Genomic DNA, 24,184 nt, shown 5'->3' with positions numbered 1-24,184 from the left:
TTCTCGCGAGCTTTCGATTGTTCTTCGACCGCGTACGTAGCGAGGCCGGAAAGCTTGTTAGCGCCGTCTTGCACTTGTTGTACACGATGGAAGTGCATTACTTCGGCTGTTACCTTCGATGTAAGCCACTCGGGCATCGGTGCATGACGAGGCATTTACCGCAAGGTTGGTTGAAAGTGAATAAAAAACTAATAATTTCTTATCCTTACAATGTAGCGCTTTTACTCCCAGATCCTTACTCCCAGAGCTGTGAATCTTTTCTATCACCTGCCTTTTTTTTCGAGGATTTAATCGCGATACAGATTTTTGTTTTGTAGACTCCTTACACAGTAAGGGAGTGTGCATCTTTTAGGCGTCAACCGTAACTCGATCAGCAAGAGCGGTCCTTTGGCCGTTATATTCGTTCCTCACGCCAGGTGTTGTAAGTCGTTGCGTCCAGCCACTCCTCTATTTCTGATCAACGACCCGATTTGATCGATTTGCTCTAGGCATCGTCACGGGTTCGATAAAAAGAAGCACCAAAATACTGGCTCTTTTCCCCGCGTGTGGTATGCTTCCTCCGATTTTAAGGACAACTGAAAAAGGGTCCCTGCCAATGTGTGACAGCTGTCGCAACCGGTTCGTATTTGCGTTGGGTCCATCGACCGTGCTTAGCTGTTTCGATTCCTTTCTTCTTTTTTTACTACCAAAACGAGTTGTTTGTTTCGTTGTCCCCCCCGTCTGCATTGGAACCAACGGACCGATTTATTTAACCGGCTGAAAATCCGCTTCGAATCCGAACATGGTGTGTGGAAACTTATTTGAATGCCGTTCCGTCGCCTTCGGTACTGTACGCACTCGCACGGGCGGATGCACGCTTGCACGCGGGTGCATAGATGCAGTTGCTTGCTGCACCAGTGTGCCACCGATCCGAAGCGTGGGAAATCGGCCGGGAATGACACCAGAAAACGGGTACCCGTGTGCGCGTGGGTCCGGAAGTAGTGCCTGTACCCTTCGGCCCGCACAGCCACAACAATAACAACAGCACCAGCAGCAGTTTACAAAAAAAAGGAAGGCATCTGAAATGCTTGTCCGGTTCTCCACAGCGAGAAGGTGGAACAGAATACACGGTGCAGAAGGAATGATAACTGCATCCAGGCGCGGGAATAAAAGGCGAAACATATGCGCTTATTTCTTCCACCGCGCTGTGCGACCAAAGGAGGCTATGAAAAAAATGAACCGATCGTAGGGGAAAAAATGCTCCTAGAATGCTCTTCTACTGATGCAGAAGCTAGAGCTAAAGCTTGGAATAAAAACGGAATGAAAAAAAGGGACGAACATGAGCGCAACCGATCGTCTGATCGTCGTTTTTTACCCGCGATGTATCCGTTGTAAATGTGTGCAATTTCCCGCCGATTGCAGGCGCCTTTTTGTTCACCAAAACGCCCATCGGACCGTATCACAATTAGCACATTAACAAGGCATGCTATGGCGTATTTAATTCCCCAAGCTATCCATTCTATGAATGCTTTGAAAGCTGAATTTATAACAATTGTTTGTGTTACATTTGAGTGGTACCTGTAAATCGAGAGCATATGAAAATGGATGCATTTCTACATGATTTTTGAACAGTCATCGCTGGAACTGGAGGACCAGTGCCGCTATCAATTAAAAAAAACCCGTGGGCCCCAATGATCCGAGTAAGGTGGGAACGAGAAACCGAGAAAGAAAAATGGCCCACAGGCGAGAAACGGAAGGAAACGTGCGGTCATTGTTCGTTCCATTCACAAAAGCGAAACCGAATGCGGGACACAGCTGACACACGTACGCGGGCATGCACACTTGCGCAAACTCGAAACTGTGCAAGCGAGATGCGAGAAAGATGGCAGAGAAAGAAACGGAGAAGCATAGCATTCGCTTAATGCTATGAATGGATTAGCATGAATGAATCAGGCACACGTACCAAACGCAAGCTATCGCATTTGTCGCGTCTTTGCTTTTCGTTTTCGATTGCCAATTGTGTTTTGGGGTTTTCCAGCACCATTCCGATGATGGCTGTGGAATGTTTGAAGACACCCCCAGGCGGTGGTATCAATTGGAAGAGTTCATCCAACCTAGTCATTGGAATCTCACTGTGTCAGCAGCGTCTGTGGGCTAATCAAGAACACGTGTATGGTTATTGTGAATGAGCTATTCGTGCGTTGAAATGCATTGGAAGAAGCAAAGCAAAAGAGAGATAAACAGAAAAAGAGAGAGAGAGAGAGAGAGAGAGAGAGAGAGAGGGAGAGAAATAACGTGAGCGGGTGCGAGAGCGATGCTAAAAATGCATTCCATGGCTCAAACATACTTCTGAAAATCATACACGATCCAAATATACATAGGGTGCCTCTTCACTACTGCATGCGGTTATTGTAAAAAGTTATTATTATTTATTTTAAATAGTTTTTCTTTTTTCCTACTTTAAACTTTATAAATAGTTATTGTTTTCCGTACTTTTACTGAAAAATTGGTGTAGCCAGAAAATACTTGTTTATTTTAATGTAACGTAGAATAAATAAATGTATAAAAAATACAAAAGAAGGTAAAATTAACCCGAAAATTGTGGGAAAAATGTAGCATATTGTATTTTATTTTATTTCCTTCCATTGCCTTATGTCTATTCGAGCTGTTTTCGTCAGTGCGTAGTGATGATGTTCACGTTTAAATACCTTGATGTATATCGAACTTAGAGTTAAATTTTTAATTAACTTAAATTTAAATATTGTGATCAGTATTTTAACAAAGAGAACTTGCGTTTTGGGTGTCATTTGATAATAAAAGAACGAGTTTCAATTTCACAAATTTTACAATTACCTACTGGTGGAGGTGTTGTAGATATGATCAGTTTAAAAATCATCAATCATTCGCTCTAGGATATTTTGTAGATATTTTGCAAAGAAATCATTCATCAATCATCGTTTTTAAGAAAATGATAAAACAATGTACATATCATAAATAGTAATTTTTGTTTTGATTTTATCAAAAGGCAAGTCAAGACCTGCGCCTTATGTAAAATATACTCTATAGAAAATGATTAGAAATTATTTACTTTTTTATTGGTAAATTCATCATTCTACTTTCTATTTTCTATTTGTTAAAAAACATTCCCGTCTCAATTTCCAATCGTTATTCGACGCAGCCTTGTAGTAAAAGGCCCTGGTTAATAGCTGCTTAAGCTCTAACCGTAACGATAGAAACGAAGAAAAAAAGTATTCAACCATTTCTTTCGCACCTCTGCCATTTTTTCGTTAGGTAAGCCTCTCTCTCTTTCTCTATTTCCCTTTCGTTCACAAATCTTTTATTATTTCTCACCATATCTTTTGCATGTTGAGAATCGTATTGCTATAATTTCCGAGATACATTCCTTAGTTCTATTTATGCTAGTTAGTATCTTCGTTTAAAACATGAAATATTATTTTAGTGGCAAAGGCCCAATGTATGTTGTCTTTGCAACGATAAAAGTATCGATACTGCTTAAAAACATCTGGATAACTACATGTAGCTCTTGTACATAACATGTACATGTTATACAACCTATGGACGTCTGCAAGAGACTAGGTTTTTAGCATTTTTTGAGCTATCGAGCTCGTCCGAAATTTATACAAAAAGAACGGCATAATTTCCCCGCCCTAGCGAGATGTCTTGGATAAGCTGTTTTGAACGGCTACAGGTTGGCTGTGGTGTCTTAGTTCTTCATCCTTTTATTGAGAACGCATCGATGTATGATCGAGGACACGATACACTCCATACCACCACGGATGGTTTCCTGGGCACGGTACATCTGCAACCGCCTCGTTCACTGGGTCTGGTCAATAAACGTCAAAGAGCGCTGTCAGTGAAACGTCAGTGCGCGAGGCCAAGGTGGTGAATCACGCACCGAACTACCACACAGTCTTACGCAGCGGGGACAGCTACTCGACTCTTTTTATTCGACTACTTTTCATTCAACTCTTTGCAACACAACAAGTGACACAGCAGCAACGCGCAGCAGTAGACAGCGCATGAAAAAGCAAGAAACAAGCTCAGCATCCAGCAGGAGGAAACCATCCAACAATAAGCACATCGGCAGCCAACTCGCGCTCGTGTGGACATCCGCGATAGTATGGATTCAATATGGCTGACGACACGCGTAAAGTTCGTGTCGAGGAGCAATTGAAGATCAAAATAGGTAAGTGGATTGATTTCCGGCCGCGCTTCCCCGACCGGGAGTTTCTCCAGTGGTGGCTCCCAGCAGCACCAGCAGCAGCAGCCCGAGCCCGGAAGTGGTGCTGGCCAGAGCGAATTTGGCTCGGCCGCAGGATCCGTGACGGGGATGGGTAGTGCGTGCGATGCGTGGAAAAGTGCGTGTGTGTGGCGGTGTGGGAAAAGTGTTGATGAAGTGGCGGTGTGCTGGCTGGAGCGGAAACAAAACGGATAGTGCTTTTCGTACAGTGGTTCGTGCCTGGCACACGCAGTGGAAATTAGTTCTGCCTCTTTTTGCGCGATCAGTGATTCGAATAGAAGCGTTAAAACCCGCACCAGCCCGTGGATTGCTCGTTGGTAGTACGCATTTCGTTGCCCAAAATTGGAAGTCAGAAAAGAATGGCTGCGACCGCAGTGACAGTAAAGAGAAAAAAAAGCACAGCTCCAGCAGAGTGCGCGCGTGTGTGTGAGAGAGAGAGAGAGAATGTTAGAGCGAGCGAGCGAACGAGCGAGCATTGTACACAGGTCAAATCAAGGCAAATATGAATGAAGCTGATGTGCCGTGAGCCGTGCACGGTTGAATAGAGCAGGCTGAGTCGCTGGCGGATGTGAAGTGCGAGAAAGAGAGAGTGAGCGAGAGAGAGAGAGAGAGAGAGAGTAGCGTTCCCGTTTCGCCCTTTTTTTTCTCTGCGATCCATTCGAGCGCGCGTGTGTGTGTGCGTGTGTGCGCGTGAGTGTGTGTTGGTGTATGAATGGAAGCACGCGTGTAGGCTGAATAGAGGCGAGATGATGCCTCCAGCAGTGGCGAGCACGGACGAGGGCGGAGGAGAGAGGATGTGGTGGTCACGAAGAGAGTGGGAAGGGAAGGGCAATCGCGCAGGGCCGATTTCCCGTGAGCTGAGCGAATTGAGTTAGCAGCGGCCGAGTGGATTTGAATATGTCAACAGAAGGATGGCGTTTTTTTCTGTTTCTCGTCTCGCAAGCACGTTTCAAAATACGACCCAACTCCCAGATAAAGCGTACCATCTGGTACCTAAAACGCTCCACCAAGTGGCTTATTCGCGGGTGAAGTCCTACTGGCACGTTGCAGCCGCTTCGTGAGTGTGTGAACTCTTCAATGAACGTACCTAAAGGGCCCGGATGGGCAGGTGCTGCAATAGGGGAGACAAAAAAAAAACCGCAAAAGTAACGACAACAAAAAAGCACTAAATAAATCAAGGATCAAGTGGAGCCAGGTGGTGGTGCGATTTCCGGCTCGAATGACCGTGGGAAGCATCCCGCAGGACAGCTGAAACCGACCAGCAAACCGACCGGAAGTGGGAACAAAAAAAAATAACGCTTCTCCCCGGATGAGCTCAAAGAGAGGGACTCTTACTTTCCGGTTGCGGTTTCCGAAGGGCCCGTCTTGTGTCGTCATGACAACCGGTCGCACTTCGTGGTCGATCCTGTGGTGAAGCAAATGTTTTACTTTCACTCCCAAAACAGGCTCAAACGGGGAAAACATGCGCGGGCTAGTGAGCTGCTTACATGGGGGCTGGAAAAGCTGCACAATGCACAATGGTATGGCTCGATTTTGGGGCCATTTCCCATGAGCGTGATTTCTCAGGAAACCCCGCTCGGCTTTCCTGCAACTGGGCTAGTAAATTTTCATCTCAAGCCAACAATTGCCATGGTTGCTTTTCCAACACACTCTTCACTCTACGGCGACTCGGAGTAGGCTGTGAAAAGAAAATGCTCATCTCTGCGCCGTGTCTCTGCGTTGGTCGCGCGGCACTGAAAGTGAGAAATCTGAATCCAATTAGCAGCGACCGTTCGTTCGGTTGCGTTGTCTGTGTAAAAAAAAACCCGCGCCTGTGTAAAAGCGAGGGGCGAGACAGTGTAATCTTGAACCGCCCGCGGAGGTAATGTCCGTTTTTCATTTATTTTTTTGTTTGTAACCGACCACAAACGCCCGGTGGAAAACTCGGCCCATCGCCACAACTTTCCCACCCGGGCTAAACATGAAAGCGAAACAACGAACGAAATCGGCTAAGGGAAATTCAAGGGGAAAGCGCTCCCCGAAACCCCAATGTGACAAACGCACTGACCAACCCGACCCGAAGACGAAGGCTGGTTTTCCCATTCTCACTTTCCGTCGTAAAGGGTGTGTTCTATGGGGTCCGGGCGAATTTCCCGCCGTGGTCAGTGTGTACAGTAAAGCGTTGAACAGCGGGGTGAGGGAGTAGGGGAAGTTCATAATTAATCCGAATGAAATAGAAAGTGGCAAATTGGTGCGAAAGATGTTAATTGGCGTTGATGAATGACGCTGATTCGTGCCACCAAAGGGGAGGTTGGTTTTGTTGACGTCAACACCGTTGACCGGTGGAGTGAAATTTACCCAAGCGAAAAGTGCATTTAAGTGCATCGACGAGCACCGGAAGCTGGAGGGGACTGTTTCCGTGTGCAATGTTGGTTTTCACCGGCGATGGTTTGGTTGGAACAGTTCGCTTTTGTTGAAACACCAGTTTTGCAAGCTCTGCTAGAGTGAATGACATTGACTCAATTTTAAACCGTTCTATTTTAAGCGTTTAAAACGTCTTGAGACACGTGCGAGCTGTGGGAAAACCCCCTGAAGAAGTTGCCTTTGGTTGAAAGATAACGAAGGCGAAATGTTTCTGCAACTACTCGACGAACTAGACCGTTCAACCGGGCGTTAATGAGGTTCTAATCCGAGCTCGAACATTCGAGCTCGAAGATGATAAAATGCTGCTGCTGAAAGGCTCACATCGCGTCAGATCACGGTTTGGTTGAACTTCCAGAATTTCACGATTGGGAGACGAAAATACGACTCAAAGAACTGACTCATGCAAACGCCGCCAACGCACGATTAGTCGACTTAAAGTCGCGTTTTTGTCCCTGCCAAGAAGGCGAACCAAACGGCCAACGCACAAAAATCACCATCGTGAAGTCGACGCACGCCGTATCGGGATTGTGCTGGTGATTCATCATAAAACCTATGATGCCAATGCATGGAGCGGCTTGAGCACGACACAAAGAAAGATGCATCTGCCGTGTGGTGTGGCTAACGTGCTTTTTAAGGGTTTTAAAGCCATCGACGGACACGAGAAAGGTGTAACAAATGGGCAGCAAAATGAACCGATCGATGACTGGAATTGGTAGCAAAAATGCTCACGCCACACAAAGACCACGTCTCTGCTGCTGGATGGATGGATGGAGGCCACTGTTTTTGACCAGAGGTGTGCCGCCGCAAGGTGTAAAATTATTGCGGATATAATTCGAATTGCAAAAAAGGAACTTGCGAGAGAGGAACCTTCTCGAATGGTTCGCTAAAATAAAATAAAAATCACCCAACGGTCGGGGGTCGGTAAATGCGAATTTTATTGCCCTTCGGATTTTATTGTACTTTCGAAGCCTCAATAATCCTGCTGGCTCCTCCGGTAACGGGCTCAAACATTGCTCACATTGCGCCTAAATTGGGTGAGCACTGTATTGGCGCACATTAACAGTACCCTTTTCCAGGTGACCTGAATCCAAAGGAGCCTTCTGTTTTTTTTTCTTCTGCTGGTTTTCTGCCCACCCCCTTCTCATTGCTTTGCAGTTTTCCCACCCCTGCGGTTGCTTCGGTATCGTATCGAGTTTGGCGATGGCAGGCCCACTCCGGAACCAGAAGTACGTGCCTTACCTTTAATGGATTAATTAGCACATGCCCACGAGAGCCTGAAACGGGGGCCTTCCGATGGAAGTGCGTGTAGGACGCATGTGATAGCGATCTTTGCGCAGGTTTAACGGCGTTCTTTCGCCACTTGCTTGAACCCTCAAGTTCTGCCCATTTTCCGCCTCCGGTAATTTGCAATAACCGCAATGGCCAGGTGTCGTTGGCGTGTTGCGTTTGAGCCCACGTGGTGGAAAACTAATCAAAAGGCCGCAAATATCCGGTCGCTTGTGGAGCGAATGCAAATTAATAAAACGCGCTCAATGCGCAAACGGTGGTGTGTGGGTTGTCACAAAAGCGAGGTCTCAGGTTGCCTCAGATTGCCCAGCTTTTGCAACATTATCCCTGCCCCCTTTAAACCTGCCTTTAGTGCTTTGAGTGACTTTTTGTCTCAGCTTGTGAGTGTGTTTTGTCTCGGCAAAAACGGATGCAGGATTATCACCGTGTTGCTGCCAGAAAAATCCATGTTGTGTTTCACTTTCGTTGTGGGTTGCTCACCATCGCGGCATGTTCGGAAACCCCTAAAAACCACAACGACGGGCAAGTATATATCCCCCACGTCCCACGGATGAACAACGCCCGCAGAAGAAACTTTCAATTTTTCGAAAGTTTCCACCCAAAGACCCATCGATTTCCATCATCATCATCAGTGACGGCGAAGGCATCATCGTCATCATCATCCGAGAAGGGCACCACACTCGATCAAGCTGCTAAATGTGTGTTACTCTTAAAGGAGATCGATCTTGGGACCACGTTGGGTCATCACACCAGGGTCCAGTCGCTTATACCATTCCGCCTCCAACCTGATCGCTTTCTCCCACACTTTGAGCTGGACGCATGTTCCGGATCAACCCGGCAATGCTCCAAAGGCTCCTCTGGAAAGCCTCGGCGTGTGTGTGAACGGGCAAAACAATGTCTGGGTCTTGATGTGGAACATCGGTACGGTTTCGTAACGGTTAATTGAAGTTGGAGGTGACAACTGCGACAGGCAGGCGGTGATCATCGAGCATCACATGAGGATCGCGATCATGATCATCGCTGCTATCAACCCTCGTCCTCATCGTCATCGTCATCGTCGTCGTTGTGGCGGGTTTGACGACGGCCCACGGAATGTCACGTAGCGCGAGGGTTTATTAGGAGATGATTGGCTGTGTTTTTTCTGCTCCAACGCCTCCGTGATCGAGTGGCTTTGCTTCGAACGCGGTTGGAACCGCGTGGCCGCTGGAACTGATCTTATGTTACGCAAAAAAAAAAGACACACACACGCACTCAAACCACCGGAAGCGAGTCTCGCGAAGGCAATAGCAAGTTGGAAATTGGAACCACGCGTAAAGCGTAACGGGGAAAGAAAAAAAAACCCGCGTGCCCAACCCTTCGATCGATAAGAGGGAGGCTGCCTTCAAAAAGGGCTCTTTCTCGGTCGGGATTAAACGCAAGTCACACCTGCGCAGCCAAGCGCGTGTGTGTGTGTGTGTGTGCTTTTTTTTATTTTTTCCCCAATCCCCAACCAACGTGTGGGCATTGTTTCATCGATGGTGTCTTCGACTTTGTTCGAATGTGGTTGCGCCACATGCGTGTCGCCAAAAAAGGGCACGCAGAGAGTTGGGAAAACTGCTTGAGATAGCCTCCCTCGGACATTCCACCGAACACCGGGGTGGCTTCTTCTCTTGTAGGTCATAACGCAAACGACGTGTCATTTCCGGTGCTGTTGCGATCAACCGGAGGCGTAACTCCATCTCTCAACGCGACAACAGCAACAAAAAAATCACCAATATTAACCAAGCGACCGGAAGTGTTGCTGATACAAACGTGGGTTGATAATGCCACCGATGGAGGAGGAGCAGCAAAGTAGATGGAAGCGCGACGGGACGTTCCCTCCTTTTGCGCTGTGCGCCACTTATCGGTCAGGAAATTACTTTATCTCCCATGTGCTTGGCGCTCGCCAGGAGACACCACACATACCCCTGATCCCGGTTGGGTGTGTGCCCTTTGGCGGTTCTGCACACGATTCCTTGTAGAAAGAAGTCCCCAAGGAAGAGGAGCGTAATGCGAAATTTGCTCAGTTCGGGGCTAATTCTGGGAAAAAGTTCTAGTGACGGACACTTCCACGGCCCAAGCAGCATTTTCGTATCGTGTTCTAGCGCGTGTTATGCTTTATCTTCGTTATCTCACGCCTCATAAGTGCGTGTTAGGCTCTGTTTTTTCTGCGGCAACTTTGTATGCCAACAAAATGTTGCAAAATTCGGAGAAATTGCCCCAACGGTGTTTCTGCGAAATTCTACCAACTGTTAGATTCGTTTTCTGTAAACAATTTATCTTGCACAAACGGTTGTGCACAACTCAGCAAAAAAAGGACACATAAAAATTCTACATTTAAAAAAAACTCCTCACACCACCACGTTCAGTAAAGGGTTCTTTAGTCTTTTCGGACGTGATTTAATGCAGATTTACGGGTCAGTCCATTCCGTGGTCAACATTCCAACGAACGCAGGGAATAAAATGCACACGCACATATGCAGCACACGAAGGCGCCACAAGGAAACGGCGTTACTTCCGGTGTCGCAGCTAGCGATCGAGCGTGGGGTTCATAACGTGAACATGATAATTTTGTACATCCATTTATCGCTACCAAACCACCACACAAACGTGACCAACCCTACCGACGGGGCGAGTACGAGAATAAGCTCTACGGGGGAAATGCTAGGTGTTTTGAATCGCGTTTTAAAAGGCGCTCATTAGCGGGTGGTTTATTAATTTTCCAATGAGTGTGGTGTAACGGGTGGCGTTTTTATTTACCAACTGCACCACGAATCAGCTGGGTTAAGCAGAGAGAAAACATGTGGCATGTAAATCGCGCCCATTCCACGATCGGGCGTGTTGGAAAAAGCGTCCTTTTTCTCCATCCTGCGAGCCTGCCGGGTCCTTTCATGCGGTGGCCAAAGCAGCGCGTTGGTCCTGTTACAGAATCCCAACCACCCCAGATAACCATTTCCTAATGACTTTCGTGTGTTCGGTTTGTTGGGTACGGTTTCGTTCCAACCGTGGCAATCGGAAAATTAAAAAAAAAACCCAACCATCCGGAACGAAAACCTTCACGGGGCTTCGTGCGTGACGTGGCCACGGAGAGAAGAGGCACCGAGCGTAAGTTGAACATGTAATGAACGGAGAAGTAGAGAAGCCGAGTAGAGAAGAACAACAAAAAAACACACACAATTCCTTAGCCCAACAACTACAACGTCGCAAGGGACAGGAAGCCGAAGCCGCCGACACATCGCTGTTGCTGCTTGTCGTAATTTGATACACAATCGGCGGCATTTTCTTCAGTCGTCTGCTGCACACATACACACACAGACATACCGACAAGCCGCTCCTGGTTTAAATATTCCTTAATGAATGTCGCCTCCTGCATGGTGTGTCTCTCGAGACCGCATTGGTTTCCTTTATTTTTTATTTTTCCATTTCTTTCGGAACGGTTTGTCCCACGGTGTGTCACATCGGGCTCATGGTTGGGTTGGGTTGGCTAGACTTCCGATTAGCTCATCGGAACAAACTCGCGCGCGCGTGTGTGTGTTTTCTCGAAGCCAGCCGTTGTGAGCGTTAGATGTCTTCCTTCCAACTCGGTAAGGAATTCCACTTCCGGCGCCCGGATGAGCTATTCGCCAATAACGCCAATGCGTGAGGAAAAAAAAAACGATTGCCCCTATTGGGTCAGACAAAAAAAAAGGAAAAGAAAACAAAATCTCCCCCCTGCAACAAACGTGCATCAACACGTTGCATCATCTTGATTAGTGGGTATATATATTTTTTCCCCGTTTTTTTAGTGTGACCGGCGTCGCGTACTTTAGCCTGCACTCGTTTAGTGAGAGCACCCGCGTACGCTCTGGTGTTGGTGTACCGCGTACGTATGTGGCGATAATGCACACTGTGGTGGTGATCATGGCACTCTGTGTAATTCATCACTTCCGGTCCGATAAGCCCGTCTGCTGTTTGCTCGTTCGCGGTCAAGACGTTCCCCGTTGGTCTGTTTTAAAGGAGCCGAGGGGGGGGGGGCTGACGGGATGCGGAAATGACACGGAACTAGACTCCTCCCCTCCCCCCTCCCACTCCCCACTGGTGTAAAGTGGCGAGTTGGTTGTGCTATTTAAATAACCCCTTTGGTGTAAGGGGAAATGGGGTTGATTTTGGCCGTGGCAGCAGCAGCTCACCATGTGCCTGTTAATGAGTTTCATTCACCAAACTCGCCCCTCCGTTTGTGTGTGTGTGCGTGGATGTGTGGAATCTCCATCCCCACTCAAACACCATCGCATCGAAAGCGAGGGATTGATGTTGGTTAATATTTGGATTTAAAGTGCCTTCTTGCGATAGAGGCCGTAAATTCAATTTCCACATTCCATTTTTTGCTCTACAATTTGCTCGCCACACGCCACACCGAAAGATGGCGCTTCACGTTACACCCGACATTTGGCCTCGCCCGTACAATGGCACGAGGTTTACGTTGCTTCTTCGTTTTTTTTTTCATTCTTCTCTTGCTCTTTTTCTTCTTCTGCTCACGCGCGTCTTCGATTACAGTTAAATGAATGGAGAGCAAGACAACACAACACAACAAACCCACCACCACCCCATCTGTGGGGTTCAGTGGGAGGTTGATTTTTTTTCTTCTTTTTGCTTTTTGGGAGGTGATTTTTTTTGCCTTTTCTTGCTGCCGCCTGGGTGTTTTGCGCAACCAGAGAGAGCGCCTGTGTGAACGAAATGCAAGGTCACGGAAGGTTCGATCTCTCGCGATTCGTCGTCGGTGTTGGAACCAGCTGCTGCTTCAAAGCGAAATGGCACCAGGCGTGTCAATCGCATTGGAAAAGTCCTCCCATCGAAACACGGTGTGATTATGCTTGTTTAGGTGGCAAAGATTTCGAGGGTTTCAGACGTCCTTTTAGGGCTCCAATCGTCACAGGAATAAATTTAACTATCGCCAACGAAAGAGGGAGCCCAAAATGCACTGACACTTCATTCCACTAGTGTGGTCCAAGGACATGCTTTTGCAATCGAAGCGAAGAAACGGGAGCATCCGATTACACACCGCGAGAGGAGACACTTCAAATCCATCCCTCCCCCCAAAATCGATCGAACCAACACGTGGGCGAACGGCAGCATTATGAATGGGGATTAATGTTGACAGCTGAATGGGAGCTTTGGTGAGCATGGCTTGAAGCAAACGGTTGGCTCGTTTCTGTTGTCATTGTCTCGAGAATGCGTGGGTGCTCTCTGGGCTCTGGAATGGGTGAATTCCGAGTCGTTTTCTCCTGCCCGATGGCTTCATTTATTGACAATTATTGTCAATCGCAGCCACAGATGTGTGTGTCACTTTTGCCATCAAACGGTCGGGTGTATCCGCAATTTGTCCGGCCACTTGGGAGAACCAGGACCAGGGCCCGAGAGGTAAAAGCCATCTGGTGACATGCGCAGAAAATATACCCTCACACCATCATGTAGCCACCGCTGAAGGGCCAATTTCATTCACAACCCGAATGAAGCGACACTGGCGTTCATTTATCAATCAATCCACGAATCAGCCCACAGGAAAGGGCATTCGCGCTGCGTGGCGTTGGGAATTTGCATGCCACGAGGTAATTCGAATGCGAATGCTCGTTGAAGCCCTTTTTGCCTGCCAGTGGGCAGTGTGGTAGTGCAGGAGTGGCCTCTCTCGAGGGAGCCAAACCAACCGAGCAGTCGATTCGAAGTTCACTTCAAGGTTTTTCCAACGTTCCAAGGCGAAACGATCGCAGAGACGCAGAGGTGGTGGTGATTCATTCGAATCGCGCTCGAAACGGAAACAGGAACGTCACACACAAACACACACACAGGCGCGGGCGCTAGTGGAGAAGCAAAAGCGCCCACCACCCCATAAAACACGAACAAACGGGGTCCATCGGACCATTCTCTGAACCTTTGGCAGGGGTTTGGTTGACGAGCGAGAGATATAAGCGGTCGCGTCGTTTCGCACACCAACGCACACGATCACACACATGTGCCGGAGGGGGTGGAAAATGACATCACATCGTTTCGCGATTTCCGACAAACGCGCGACTCCACGATGAGACGGCGTCGCCTGTGGGTCTGGCGGAACCAAAGTCGCGTGCTACGAACGAGCGCAGTCTTATCATTTTCCCATATCCGCATTCAAGTCCCGCGTGTCGCTAGCTGTCTCTGTTGCGCTTGATGGCAGGGAAATTGGCCTGGGGGGAGGTCGGTCGGTCTGTGATGGGAGAATATCAGCGACGTTTTTGTTCCCTTACACCAGTGTCAATGTCGTTTGAATGTCCTTGCAGAGGTGAAAAGGGCTCTTATGGCTCTCGAAAAGCCCCCGGCTAAGGCTTGTGTCGCAGGCATTAACCGATTTTGGTATTTTCTTTTTTTCTCCCGCGCAGGTGAAGCGAAAAGTCTTGTGGGACGCAGCAGCAATGGTGGAACCGGGTCGTCGAAGGAAAACCGAGATGTCTACTGCACGATCGCGCTTGATCAGGAGGAAATCTGCCGAACACCGACGATCGAGCGGACACTTTCGCCGTTTTTCGGCGAGGAGTACCAGTTCGAGATACCGCGCCAGTTCCGGTATCTGTCGGTGTATGTGTGGGATCGCGATCGGCACCTGAAGCAGGACAAACCGTACGGCAAGATTGCGATCCGGCGTGAGGATCTGCACCAGTACAACCACAAGGATCACTGGTTTCCGTTGCGTCCGGTTGACGAAGACTCGGAGGTGCAGGGTATGGCGCATCTGCTGATCAACATTGACGATGGCGTGGGCAACCTGAAGCAGCACACGTCCGAGTTTGAGGACTATCGCTACCTTACCCAACCGACCACGCTCTCCCGCTTGCAGCAGCACCAGCAACATCAGCAACATCAGCACCAACAGCAGCAGCAGCAGCTACTCCACCAAAACCATCTCAACCAGCACAACAATCTGCAACATCACGCTGGCGAGTCGAAGGAGAACAGTGGCCTACACCCGTACCAGCCGTGTCCGTCACCGAATGCTACGTCCAACACCGCGCTCATGGCGGTTCAGCTGAACAGTTCCGTGAATAGTACAAATCTAAAGTTAATTTACCCCACCAAGGGTGCCACCTCACACGCAACACTCCTCGGCGGGTCGGTGGATGCCGGAGGTGGCCCAATGTCCCCGCTGCTGAAGCTGTTCGACTCGAACCACGCAACACCCCTGCTACTGTCGCTGTACAGCAACGGAGGTGGCAATGGCGAGCTTGGGCATGGGTTGGGTACCGGAACCGGTGGGTTGTTGGCGGGAAGCGGAACTAGCAGCAGTCGCATCACGATCAAGCTGACCGAGTGTCTGGATTTGGCACGCAAAAACGGACTGTGCGATCCGTACGCGATCGTGGTGGCGCATTACTCGAACAAAAAGATCATCTCGAAGCGTACGAAGGTGCGCAAGAAGACGATCAACCCGTCGTTCGACGAAACGTTCAGCTTCGAGCTGTGCATCGATGCGTGCGGGAGTGACTCGTCGAAGAGTGACAGCAACAACATGTACACGGTGATGCCCCTCGGTGGGGCGGATCTGTGTGAGGTCGTCGTCAGCTTCAAGCACGCCAGCCCGGGCATGGGCGATGACGTGTTTTTGGGTGAAATACGACTCCCGCTGCGGGGGAAGCAGCAGCAGAATGCGGTCCAACCGAGCGCCTGGTACTTCCTGCAGCCACGCACCAGCCAATCGCGACCGATGCGTACCTGTGCAACACCACCCGGAACGCGGTTGTCCTGCGATAGCTCGCTGGGTTCGCTGAGGCTCAAGCTAAACTACACCTCGGACCACGTGTTCCCGCTGGCGACGTACGACCAGCTGTACAATGTGCTGATCCAGTCGATCGAGCAGAAACCGATCACGGCCAGCGCGGTGCACATCCTGGGCGAGATCAGCCACAACAAGACGGAAGTGGCGCAACCACTGGTGCGCCTGTTCACGCACACCAACGTCATCGCGCCGATGATAAAGGCGCTGGCCGACCACGAAATCTCGAAGCTCACCGACCCGACGACGATCTTCCGCGGGAACACGCTCGTGTCGAAGATGATGGACGAGGCGATGCGGCTGTCCGGGTTGCACTATCTGCACGCGACCCTGCGCCCCATCGTGGAGGAGATCTTCGCCGAGAAGAAACCGTGCGAGATCGACCCGACGCGCGTGAAGGACGTCGGTGCGATCGAGGGCAACCTGCACAACCTGCAGGACTACGTCGGCAAGGTGTTCGAGGCGATCACGAAGAGCGCGATCAAGTGCCCGGCGATACTGTGCGAGATCTTTCACAATCTACGCGAGTGCGCGGCCAAGTACTTCCCGCAGAACAAGGAGGTGCGCTACTCGGTCGTCTCGGGGTTCATCTTCCTGCGCTTCTTTGCCCCAGCCATCCTCGGTCCGAAGCTGTTCGATCTAACAACCGAACCGGTGGTGAGTATCTGCCCATTGCTGAATGTGCCATGTCGTTGTTGCTGCGGCAGGCTGTCTGTTAATTGACTTCCGGTTGAAAGAATTCCTAATCCCGCGTCCCAGGGTGCGATAAGCGTAAATTTAGGCACCGTTATCGGTTTTACCATCGATAGATGAACACCGGCAACGCACACGCGTCGTTATCGTTTGACATTTCGCAAACGGGTTTGTGCGAATGGGTTGAGGTGTCGAAAATAGTATCACTCGCCGGACGTGCACGGTAAAAGTAGAATAATTCGTGAGCTATTTTGAGCCTGCTAGTGCCGCGTGGTGGGATGCCCGTTAGGCTGGGTAAGGCGAGGGATTAATAATCTTATCTTATCAACTGCATTTATTCCGTTCGCAACTGGGCAAACGCTCCATTCATGGGGAGGGAACCGTTCCGATAAGACCACCGTTGGTTGGTGGGTCATGCCTTGGTTGCGGTTTGTGAATGAAACATGCTCAACAGGCCCAGGCACAAGCCACGAGCTGGGAAAGATTCGCGATAAGTAAACACCTCTACAGGCAGACAGACAGGCAGTTGTTTGGCCGGCCACGTTTGGCTTCAACAGCTCTGCCCGCGTGGCTTCCGTGTCGGTGTTGCTCTTTCTCGGTGATTGTGATTGTTTTTCTTCTTCTTTTCAACCTCGCTTGCAGGACGAACAAACTACGCGTACCTTGACGCTGATCTCGAAAACAATCCAATCGATGGGTAACCTGGTCAGTTCGCGCTCGGCACAGCAACCGTGCAAAGAGAAGTACACCGAGCAGCTGTATAAGAAGTTTTGCACGGAACAGCACGTCGAGGCGATCAAGCACTTCCTCGAGGTGATATCAACCGTAGGGGTGGCCAACGCCAGCGAAGGGCAGTCGAGCATGCTGGAACCGGTGGTGCTGAAGGAAGGGTAAGTAGTCCTCGCGAGATTTCGAAGCAATAGTGAGCCATTATCCTGGAGGCCTCTCACTCGTGTCGTGTTGTTCGTTGTGGGGTTTTGCTGTCTTTTCCCTTTGGCTTGAACATCTTGGTGGCCATGTGCCTCGGATGCTTTCGCCATAATGCCATGATGCGTGGTACTAAATTTGATTGTGCTGTAATCGGAACGCGGGAAGAAAAAAAAGCAGATCCTTTCACCTTCTTCAACCCATTCTTGCTGTCCAAAGCTCGTTCGATGGTTTCTCCCACCAGTCAGCTCTATTGAAATTCACGTGCTCTTTCACTTCTACTTCCGTGGTTTATGTATCTCTATTTTATTCTATGTTTCTTCTTCCGCACCTGTATCTTTCCTATCACCACCGTCTGTCACACACCACAAAACGTGCGCCGCCAAATTGGGTCGATCGATCAATTGGGTTCGCGAACGATTTCGGCATGAACAATTTCTATGAAACATTAATGAACCAAAATTGCATCTACGCCCGCTGGTATATGTGCGTGTGTGTGTGTGCGTGCGTGTGCGTGTATGGGGGGAATCTACACGCATCCCTTCTATCACTATTCCGATGGGCATGTTTCTATACGTCCTTCCGGAAGAGAATGGTAAGTTTGGTTGAAGTAAGTCTGTACACTCGTTTAGATTGGTAATGTTTTGTTAAAACCCGTTCTTCTGTTTGCTAGTTGCTCTTTGACCACGTTGTGTTTTGCCCTTTTGTTTCTCGTTTCCTTGTTTTTTTTTCGTACATACCAGTTTTATTTTGCCATGGTGTTTTTTTCTTTAAACCATTTTTTATTTCGAGATGCTAAAAAAGTAGACGTTTGACAAACATTAAGCTTTGTTGTAGAACCTGTTGTTCGTGTGTATGTGTGTGTGCCTGTGTGCGTGTGCCCATCTCCCGAACAGGGCCAATGTTGAGATCAGCATTAGTCGAAAGGGTCTTGTTTTTATCATTTCCGACCATAAAGATTAATCATTATTATTATTATTATTATTGTCACTGCTAACTACGACACAATGCTGCAATCACCAACAATGAGCGAGGATACCTTTCGGGGGGTGTATTGTTCTTGCTCATCCGTCTGCAACCAATTGGGCAAGGCATCTCCCCACCCACCCAAAAGCTGGGTGACAATCAAAACCCACCCACGCCACCCTTCTTCCTACTCCCCTTATTGTAATGCTCCTCACAAGGAGAGCGCGATTCATTCGTGCCCTTTGCTTGCTATCAGTGCGCGGCAATTATCTCAGACCTTAGCGCTTCATAGGTGATTGCACATGGCGGCACAATAGAATCTTACCCAACTCTACGACTACCCCACCCCCAGCATTGTGTGTATCTGAGAATGTGTTTTTTTCTTCTCCCCTTCCCTTTTATTTGCGTTCTTTCTTTTTGTTCGTTCTCGGATCGGTTTGGGTTTTTGTGCTTAAGGCCCTTCTCCTAGCATTAGCCTGGTTGTTGTTGTTTTCTTTGTTTCATTTTGTGTTTCCTTCGATATGCGAAATCAAAGCTGCTGCTGGCGTTGTGAAAACTCACTCACGTGTGTAATTTTCTTTCGTGTTTCTCCTCGTATCGGCATTGCTTGCAAACCACCGTATGTGCGTGTGTGCCTCCCGTTCCGATAGGATGATGACAAAACGTGCCCAAGGACGGAAACGGTTCGGCAGGCGAAACTTCAAGCAGCGGTACTTCCGGTTAACTACGCAATCGCTGAGCTACGCAAAGGCCAAGGGAAAACGACCCATCTGTGATATACCGTTGGCGGACATACTGGCCGTCGAGCGGCTCAACGAACGGAGCTTCAAGATGCAGAACATCTTTCAGGTATGTATGCTTGTGCCAACATTACGGCTACCTACCCGAAAAAATGTGCCACTTCTGAGAACGGTTGTCGAGTTCTCGACAAGCGCCCTAGTACTCGTTAATTTCCTTTCTCAATATGTTGCGTTTTCTAAACGTCATTTTTCATTACGGCTGCGTTTAATTGTACGCCCCAACACCCACACAAAGAAACGCGCCTACAAAGGCTCTTCGCGGGCTGGCTTACAGCAGCCAAACAGTGGGCCAATGGGCCACATTGCAAACCGAACCCGGTTGCATTTCTTTTGCGTACGGAATCGCACCCTTTTCTTCTTTTTCCATCCCCCCATATGCGATGCGATGTGCGGCAGATGTGTGTGGGCTTTTTATGTGCTGATTTCGAAAGAAGAAACTATTTCTCCTTTCTTCACCACAACGCCGTACACGCTGTGGATACGTTTTGAATGGCATGCTGGTTTTACGTGGTGAAAAAAAACCACCGCACGCATTATCTGTTTGCCGGGAGGGTGGGGAAACAAAACAAAAAAGAAACATAATTGTGGGAAAGTAGCAGCAAAAAAGCATCACAACTGGGGGGAGGTTTGGTTGGGCGCGCTTTTCTTCTTCGACTCCCATATGCTGGCCCAGTTTGTGGCCGCCCAGCATAAGAATGAAGACGCATGAATGGCATAAAGGAATTTGGCATCGCCTCCACCAACATTGAAGCCCATATGAACCCGCGCGAAGGTGGGTGGGTGCGCATGCAAACATGCAACGATGTTGAAATGGATGTTAAAACGCACAGACGCAGAGTGGAGTGACCCAACGCGCGCAGTGTAGTGACTTGCGAGGTGGTGGGGACACGCAGGAAATGAGATTAACAATGGAGTTTTGAGAAAACAATTGAATGAGCCGCGAAGGAGCCGCCGGTAAATTACGGCGTCCAAGAAAAGCGACACATTGTCGGTCTTCTCCCTCGCTGCCATTGATGGCGCTTGGAAGCAGGTTTCCCTTTTTATGATTTCCCATAGGCACACGCTGGTTGACTGTCCACCCACCACCCCTCCCTGCATTGAAATGCGCGGGAGTTGGTGGGCCACACGGTGTCGCGTGTCCGAGTGATCTTCTCTTCAACTTCGCCACTGTACGCCCCCTCGGACTGGAATTGGGGCCATTCCATATTTTACGCCGGTACTGGGAGCCCAACTAATCGAGCGCTTGGGGTGGGATGCGAGGGTTTTCCATTATAATGTTGCTTGGCCACCCACACCAGACAGAGAAAGAGAGCCCAACCGATAGTGGCAAGTTGCGCGCAGGCGCCATGATAGATACGACGCGCTGGGAAAATGTTTTCCCATTCATGAATGTGTTCCCTTTGCTCTGGTTGTCGTTCTCGCTTGCGCCTTTTTTCGTTTCGGTCGCAGCGAATGAAATGACATGACACTTCATTCATAGGAGAGACAAAAAAAATACCTATAGGAGTGGGGTGGACTTTCAGAGAGAGAGAGAGAGAGAGAGAGAGAGAAAGAGTTCATCGCACCGTCTGGGAGGAAAGAAAAAAATAAAGTGCGCCATCCATTCATGGAATTGGACGTGTGGTTCCTTCCCTGCCGAGGTCGCTCAAGGATGTGCAAGGAAACTGAAGGGAGTCCATTAGTATCAACACACGCAAACAATAAGCACATTCACATTGGGTGTGTATCGGAACCCGTTCGGATTGGGTGTGCATGGCCATTTACTTTGACGACTCGTTGAGACTCGTAGCATTTAGTATTCCACTGAATGTTAAGTTGTGCCCGCGACGCTTCATTAAGTCAAACTCGGCCAGCCCGCACCGATCCCATTTTGGTGAAGTGCCTTTTATGACAAATTGCATCGTGATGCATCGCAGTATATTCTCAACGGCACGATCGATCCGACCTGTGTTAATATGCTAATGTCGGCGATTAAAAAGGAGCAGATTGCATATTCCGATCACAGCTCTCCTCCGTTTGTCGGATGATGACGCCGGCTCGTACCGTTTGGTTAGTGTTCACGATCACCAAACGGGTAGCATGGCGCTAGCAGTGACTAATTAAAATGGAGACGATGGTGTGTTTGAGGGACAATACCCATCTTGCTTTTCTCCTTTGAGGGAGCTGCATTCGGTGAAGCTACCGGATATGGATCTATATGGAACGCACCTCCCTTACATGCAGCAAGAGTCCAGTTGAAAATTGGGTCACTGAACTGGAATTCCTTTGGATGTGCGGAGATTCGCTTTCAAAAGGAGTAACATGTAGTTGTAACAGTTTTATATGTGTTTTTCCTTTTTTTTCTCGATTGTGCACCTTCATTGTAGATCATCAAAAAAGATCAGCGACCTCTCTACGTACAAACGGCAAACTGTGTGGAGGAGAAAGAATGGATCGATCTGCTTAGTAAGATCTGCCAGAGCAACAAGGCCCGCCTCGTGAACTTCCATCCACGAGCGTACATCAACAGCGTGTGGACATGGTGAGTACGGAATGCTTTCCTCGTTGTTCGTTCTTCCACGACAATGCCGACAATTTTTTCTAATGCTCTCCTCGTTACATTTTCCAGCTGCAATGAAAGTGATCAGTACGCGCAAGGATGTACGCCCGTATCCTCATCCAGTCCCATGCAAATGGAACTCGCAACGGCTCTGGATCCGGCACGTGATCTACAACGGCTCCACTCGTTGATCTTTGCCAACATCACCAGCCTGGAGGTGCTGGATCCGGCGCTAAACGGTACGGCTTGTGAAGACCCAATGGCTGCCCGGAAAACGATCAAAAAGCTGAACGAAATTGCGTGCACGCTCGATCAGATCCACCGGAAGTACAAGTCCATGTTGGCGCGTGATCTGAAGTATGGAAGCCGGCAGGCCCCGATTGGGGACGATAATTACCTGCACATGCCTCGATCCGGCTTCACGGCCGCTGTCATGGCGGCAGCTAATGCCGCCGCTGCATCCGGTGGTACGCTGAACGGATCGTCATCGGCCAACTCGTCCTGCCTGTCGAACAGCAGCAACAACACCGTTGGGATTGTGGGCCCTGGAAGTGGTCCATCGCTCAACAACGGTGGAACCGGTGGTTCGGCGTCCATCAGTGTGTCCACGCAGCATTATGCCGATGCCAGCTTGCCACATTTTTTCCCCCATCGGAGCCTGTTAATGCGTGGCACGGAGGGTGGAGATCCCCTGACGCAATGCTAGCGGTCAGGTAGTGGAGCCATCTGGCGCATGCTGCTCGCACCACTCGACGACGTGGAGCGCGAGACAATCACCACGGGCTGATTTCCGTTTTGGTATCAATCGCATAAGGAGAAAGTTTAATTTATTTATTTTTATCCATCGACGGTTTAGTATTCGTATTGTGTTTTTTTTACACGGCTGATCCCGCGTTCGAAAAAAAAACAACACCTCTTGCCTTAATCATCGGTGATCAGTGTTGCTTTCGATGAGGAGCAGCTGCACACGGAAACGATCAGCATTAAGCAGCACCAAATGTCGAGCATTCGAGACAAATTGTAAATCATTTTCTCGTTATCAATATTTGACCGACGCTAGACGAGGTCGCGGTTGAGTTTAGGGAATCGCGTACAAATGTTGTACATTTAGCACTACTTGCTCCCGTTGGTGGACGAAGCGCAAACAAGCCACAGCGCTTACAGCAACGGCTATGGGATGCTACGGTTCCGGCCGTAGCTTTTTCCCGATCGAATTACGATACTAAACGGCGCAGAAGGGCAACTGCTAAAGCATAAGCCTCTCACAGCTTGTGAAGGGAACTGAGCTGCTGCCAGATCTGTACGTTGCAACCGCAATCTGTCGGCAACTGACCTCTAGCTCTCTACACATTACCCGATCGTGTCAATATCATGTGAACTCTTCCAATCTGAAAACCATTCCACTGCAGAAACCTACCAGAAACGGCTAACTTAGGAAACGATTTGTTAAGACTAGATACAATTCCGTTTACATGTAGTCCCCTGATCGACAGGTAAATTGTAAAATAGTTTTTGTTTTAATTGTTTTTTTTTACAACGGAAACCGTCGGTGACACACGATCGACTCCGTTCCGACACACACAAACGAGCGATTCTGCCTCAACTCTCAACGAACGGTTTTACTAGTAGCGCTACCCAATCAACACAACAGTCCTACGATATTTGTGCAAACAGCGATACATCACGGGAGCCTAAAATCGAATTTTCGAGCCTACATCTGGCGAGGACAGTGGCGAACCGAGCTTGCACGCATTTCCCGTGCATGCACGCCTTTTTGTAATCTCATACACAGTGGCTTTTGTGGTGGTTTTTTTTTGTTTGCTTTATCATTATTACTTTCGAACGAAACTGCATTCCTAGCGAAAAAGGGCGTCATTTAGAAGGGAATGAGGAAACGAGCAGCAAATGTGTTGTCTGTTACTTTTCTTTTCCGTATTTTTTTTCTTTTTTGAAAATCACATCCTATCTACAGATGGAGAATGAAATAATTCGAATTTATGATAAGACTCTACACCAATATTGTGCAAAGAAGCGGGCAAGCAAGCGTGCGTTGTTCTTTTCTTTTCGTTTTTGTAAGGACACTTCTTAAATATTGACATAAACTAGTTCGAGCGGATAGGCGCGTAAGGTCGCGTAGAAGATAAAGCAGCACCAAAATAACTTATGCACATAATACATTTACCGACTAGAAACAAAAAAAATTCGCACTCGAGATGCAACATTTGCATCGGAAGGCGAGTAGATTTTAAGAGGGAGAGAGACAGCCTGTGCCGAAGGCCGTCTGTTCATGGGACTCGAACCCATCATGACAGCCGGCCGTTTGTACAAGTGAGAAAAAAGGCCAGGCACGGATCGACGCTCGAAGACGTTGAGCGGATCCCAAAACCTCCCGCAAAACACTCCCTGACAACAGTAAGATAAAAGATGTAGCCTTTCACTGACACCAGGCCGGAAGTCGTACCGGCGCTCAGAACTTCACGATAATCAGCTCTGCTTGCGTGGCGGAAGCAATCATTATGACAAGAGAACATCCCACC

At 48.8% G+C, this 24,184-nt stretch overlaps 1 protein-coding gene across 1 annotated transcript; it reads left to right on the top strand.

The window, feature by feature from the left end:
* The first annotated feature begins 4,131 nt into the window (after positions 1 to 4,131).
* LOC128731313 (GTPase-activating protein) lies at positions 4,132 to 22,353 on the top strand. Its single transcript, XM_053824423.1, has 7 exons — positions 4,132 to 4,186; positions 14,335 to 16,379; positions 17,058 to 17,305; positions 17,932 to 17,937; positions 18,959 to 19,157; positions 21,475 to 21,629; positions 21,717 to 22,353. The coding sequence occupies exons 1-7, from the start codon at positions 4,132 to 4,134 to the stop codon at positions 22,351 to 22,353; spliced, it is 3,345 nt and encodes a 1,114-aa protein (XP_053680398.1).
* Positions 22,354 to 24,184: the final 1,831 nt, after the last annotated feature.

This window comes from Anopheles nili, chromosome 2 (genome assembly GCF_943737925.1).
Source record: "Anopheles nili chromosome 2, idAnoNiliSN_F5_01, whole genome shotgun sequence".
NCBI lineage: Eukaryota > Metazoa > Arthropoda > Insecta > Diptera > Culicidae > Anopheles > Anopheles nili.
Note: the sequence above shows the minus strand (reverse complement) of the source record. Positions and strands in the feature narration are given on the sequence as shown.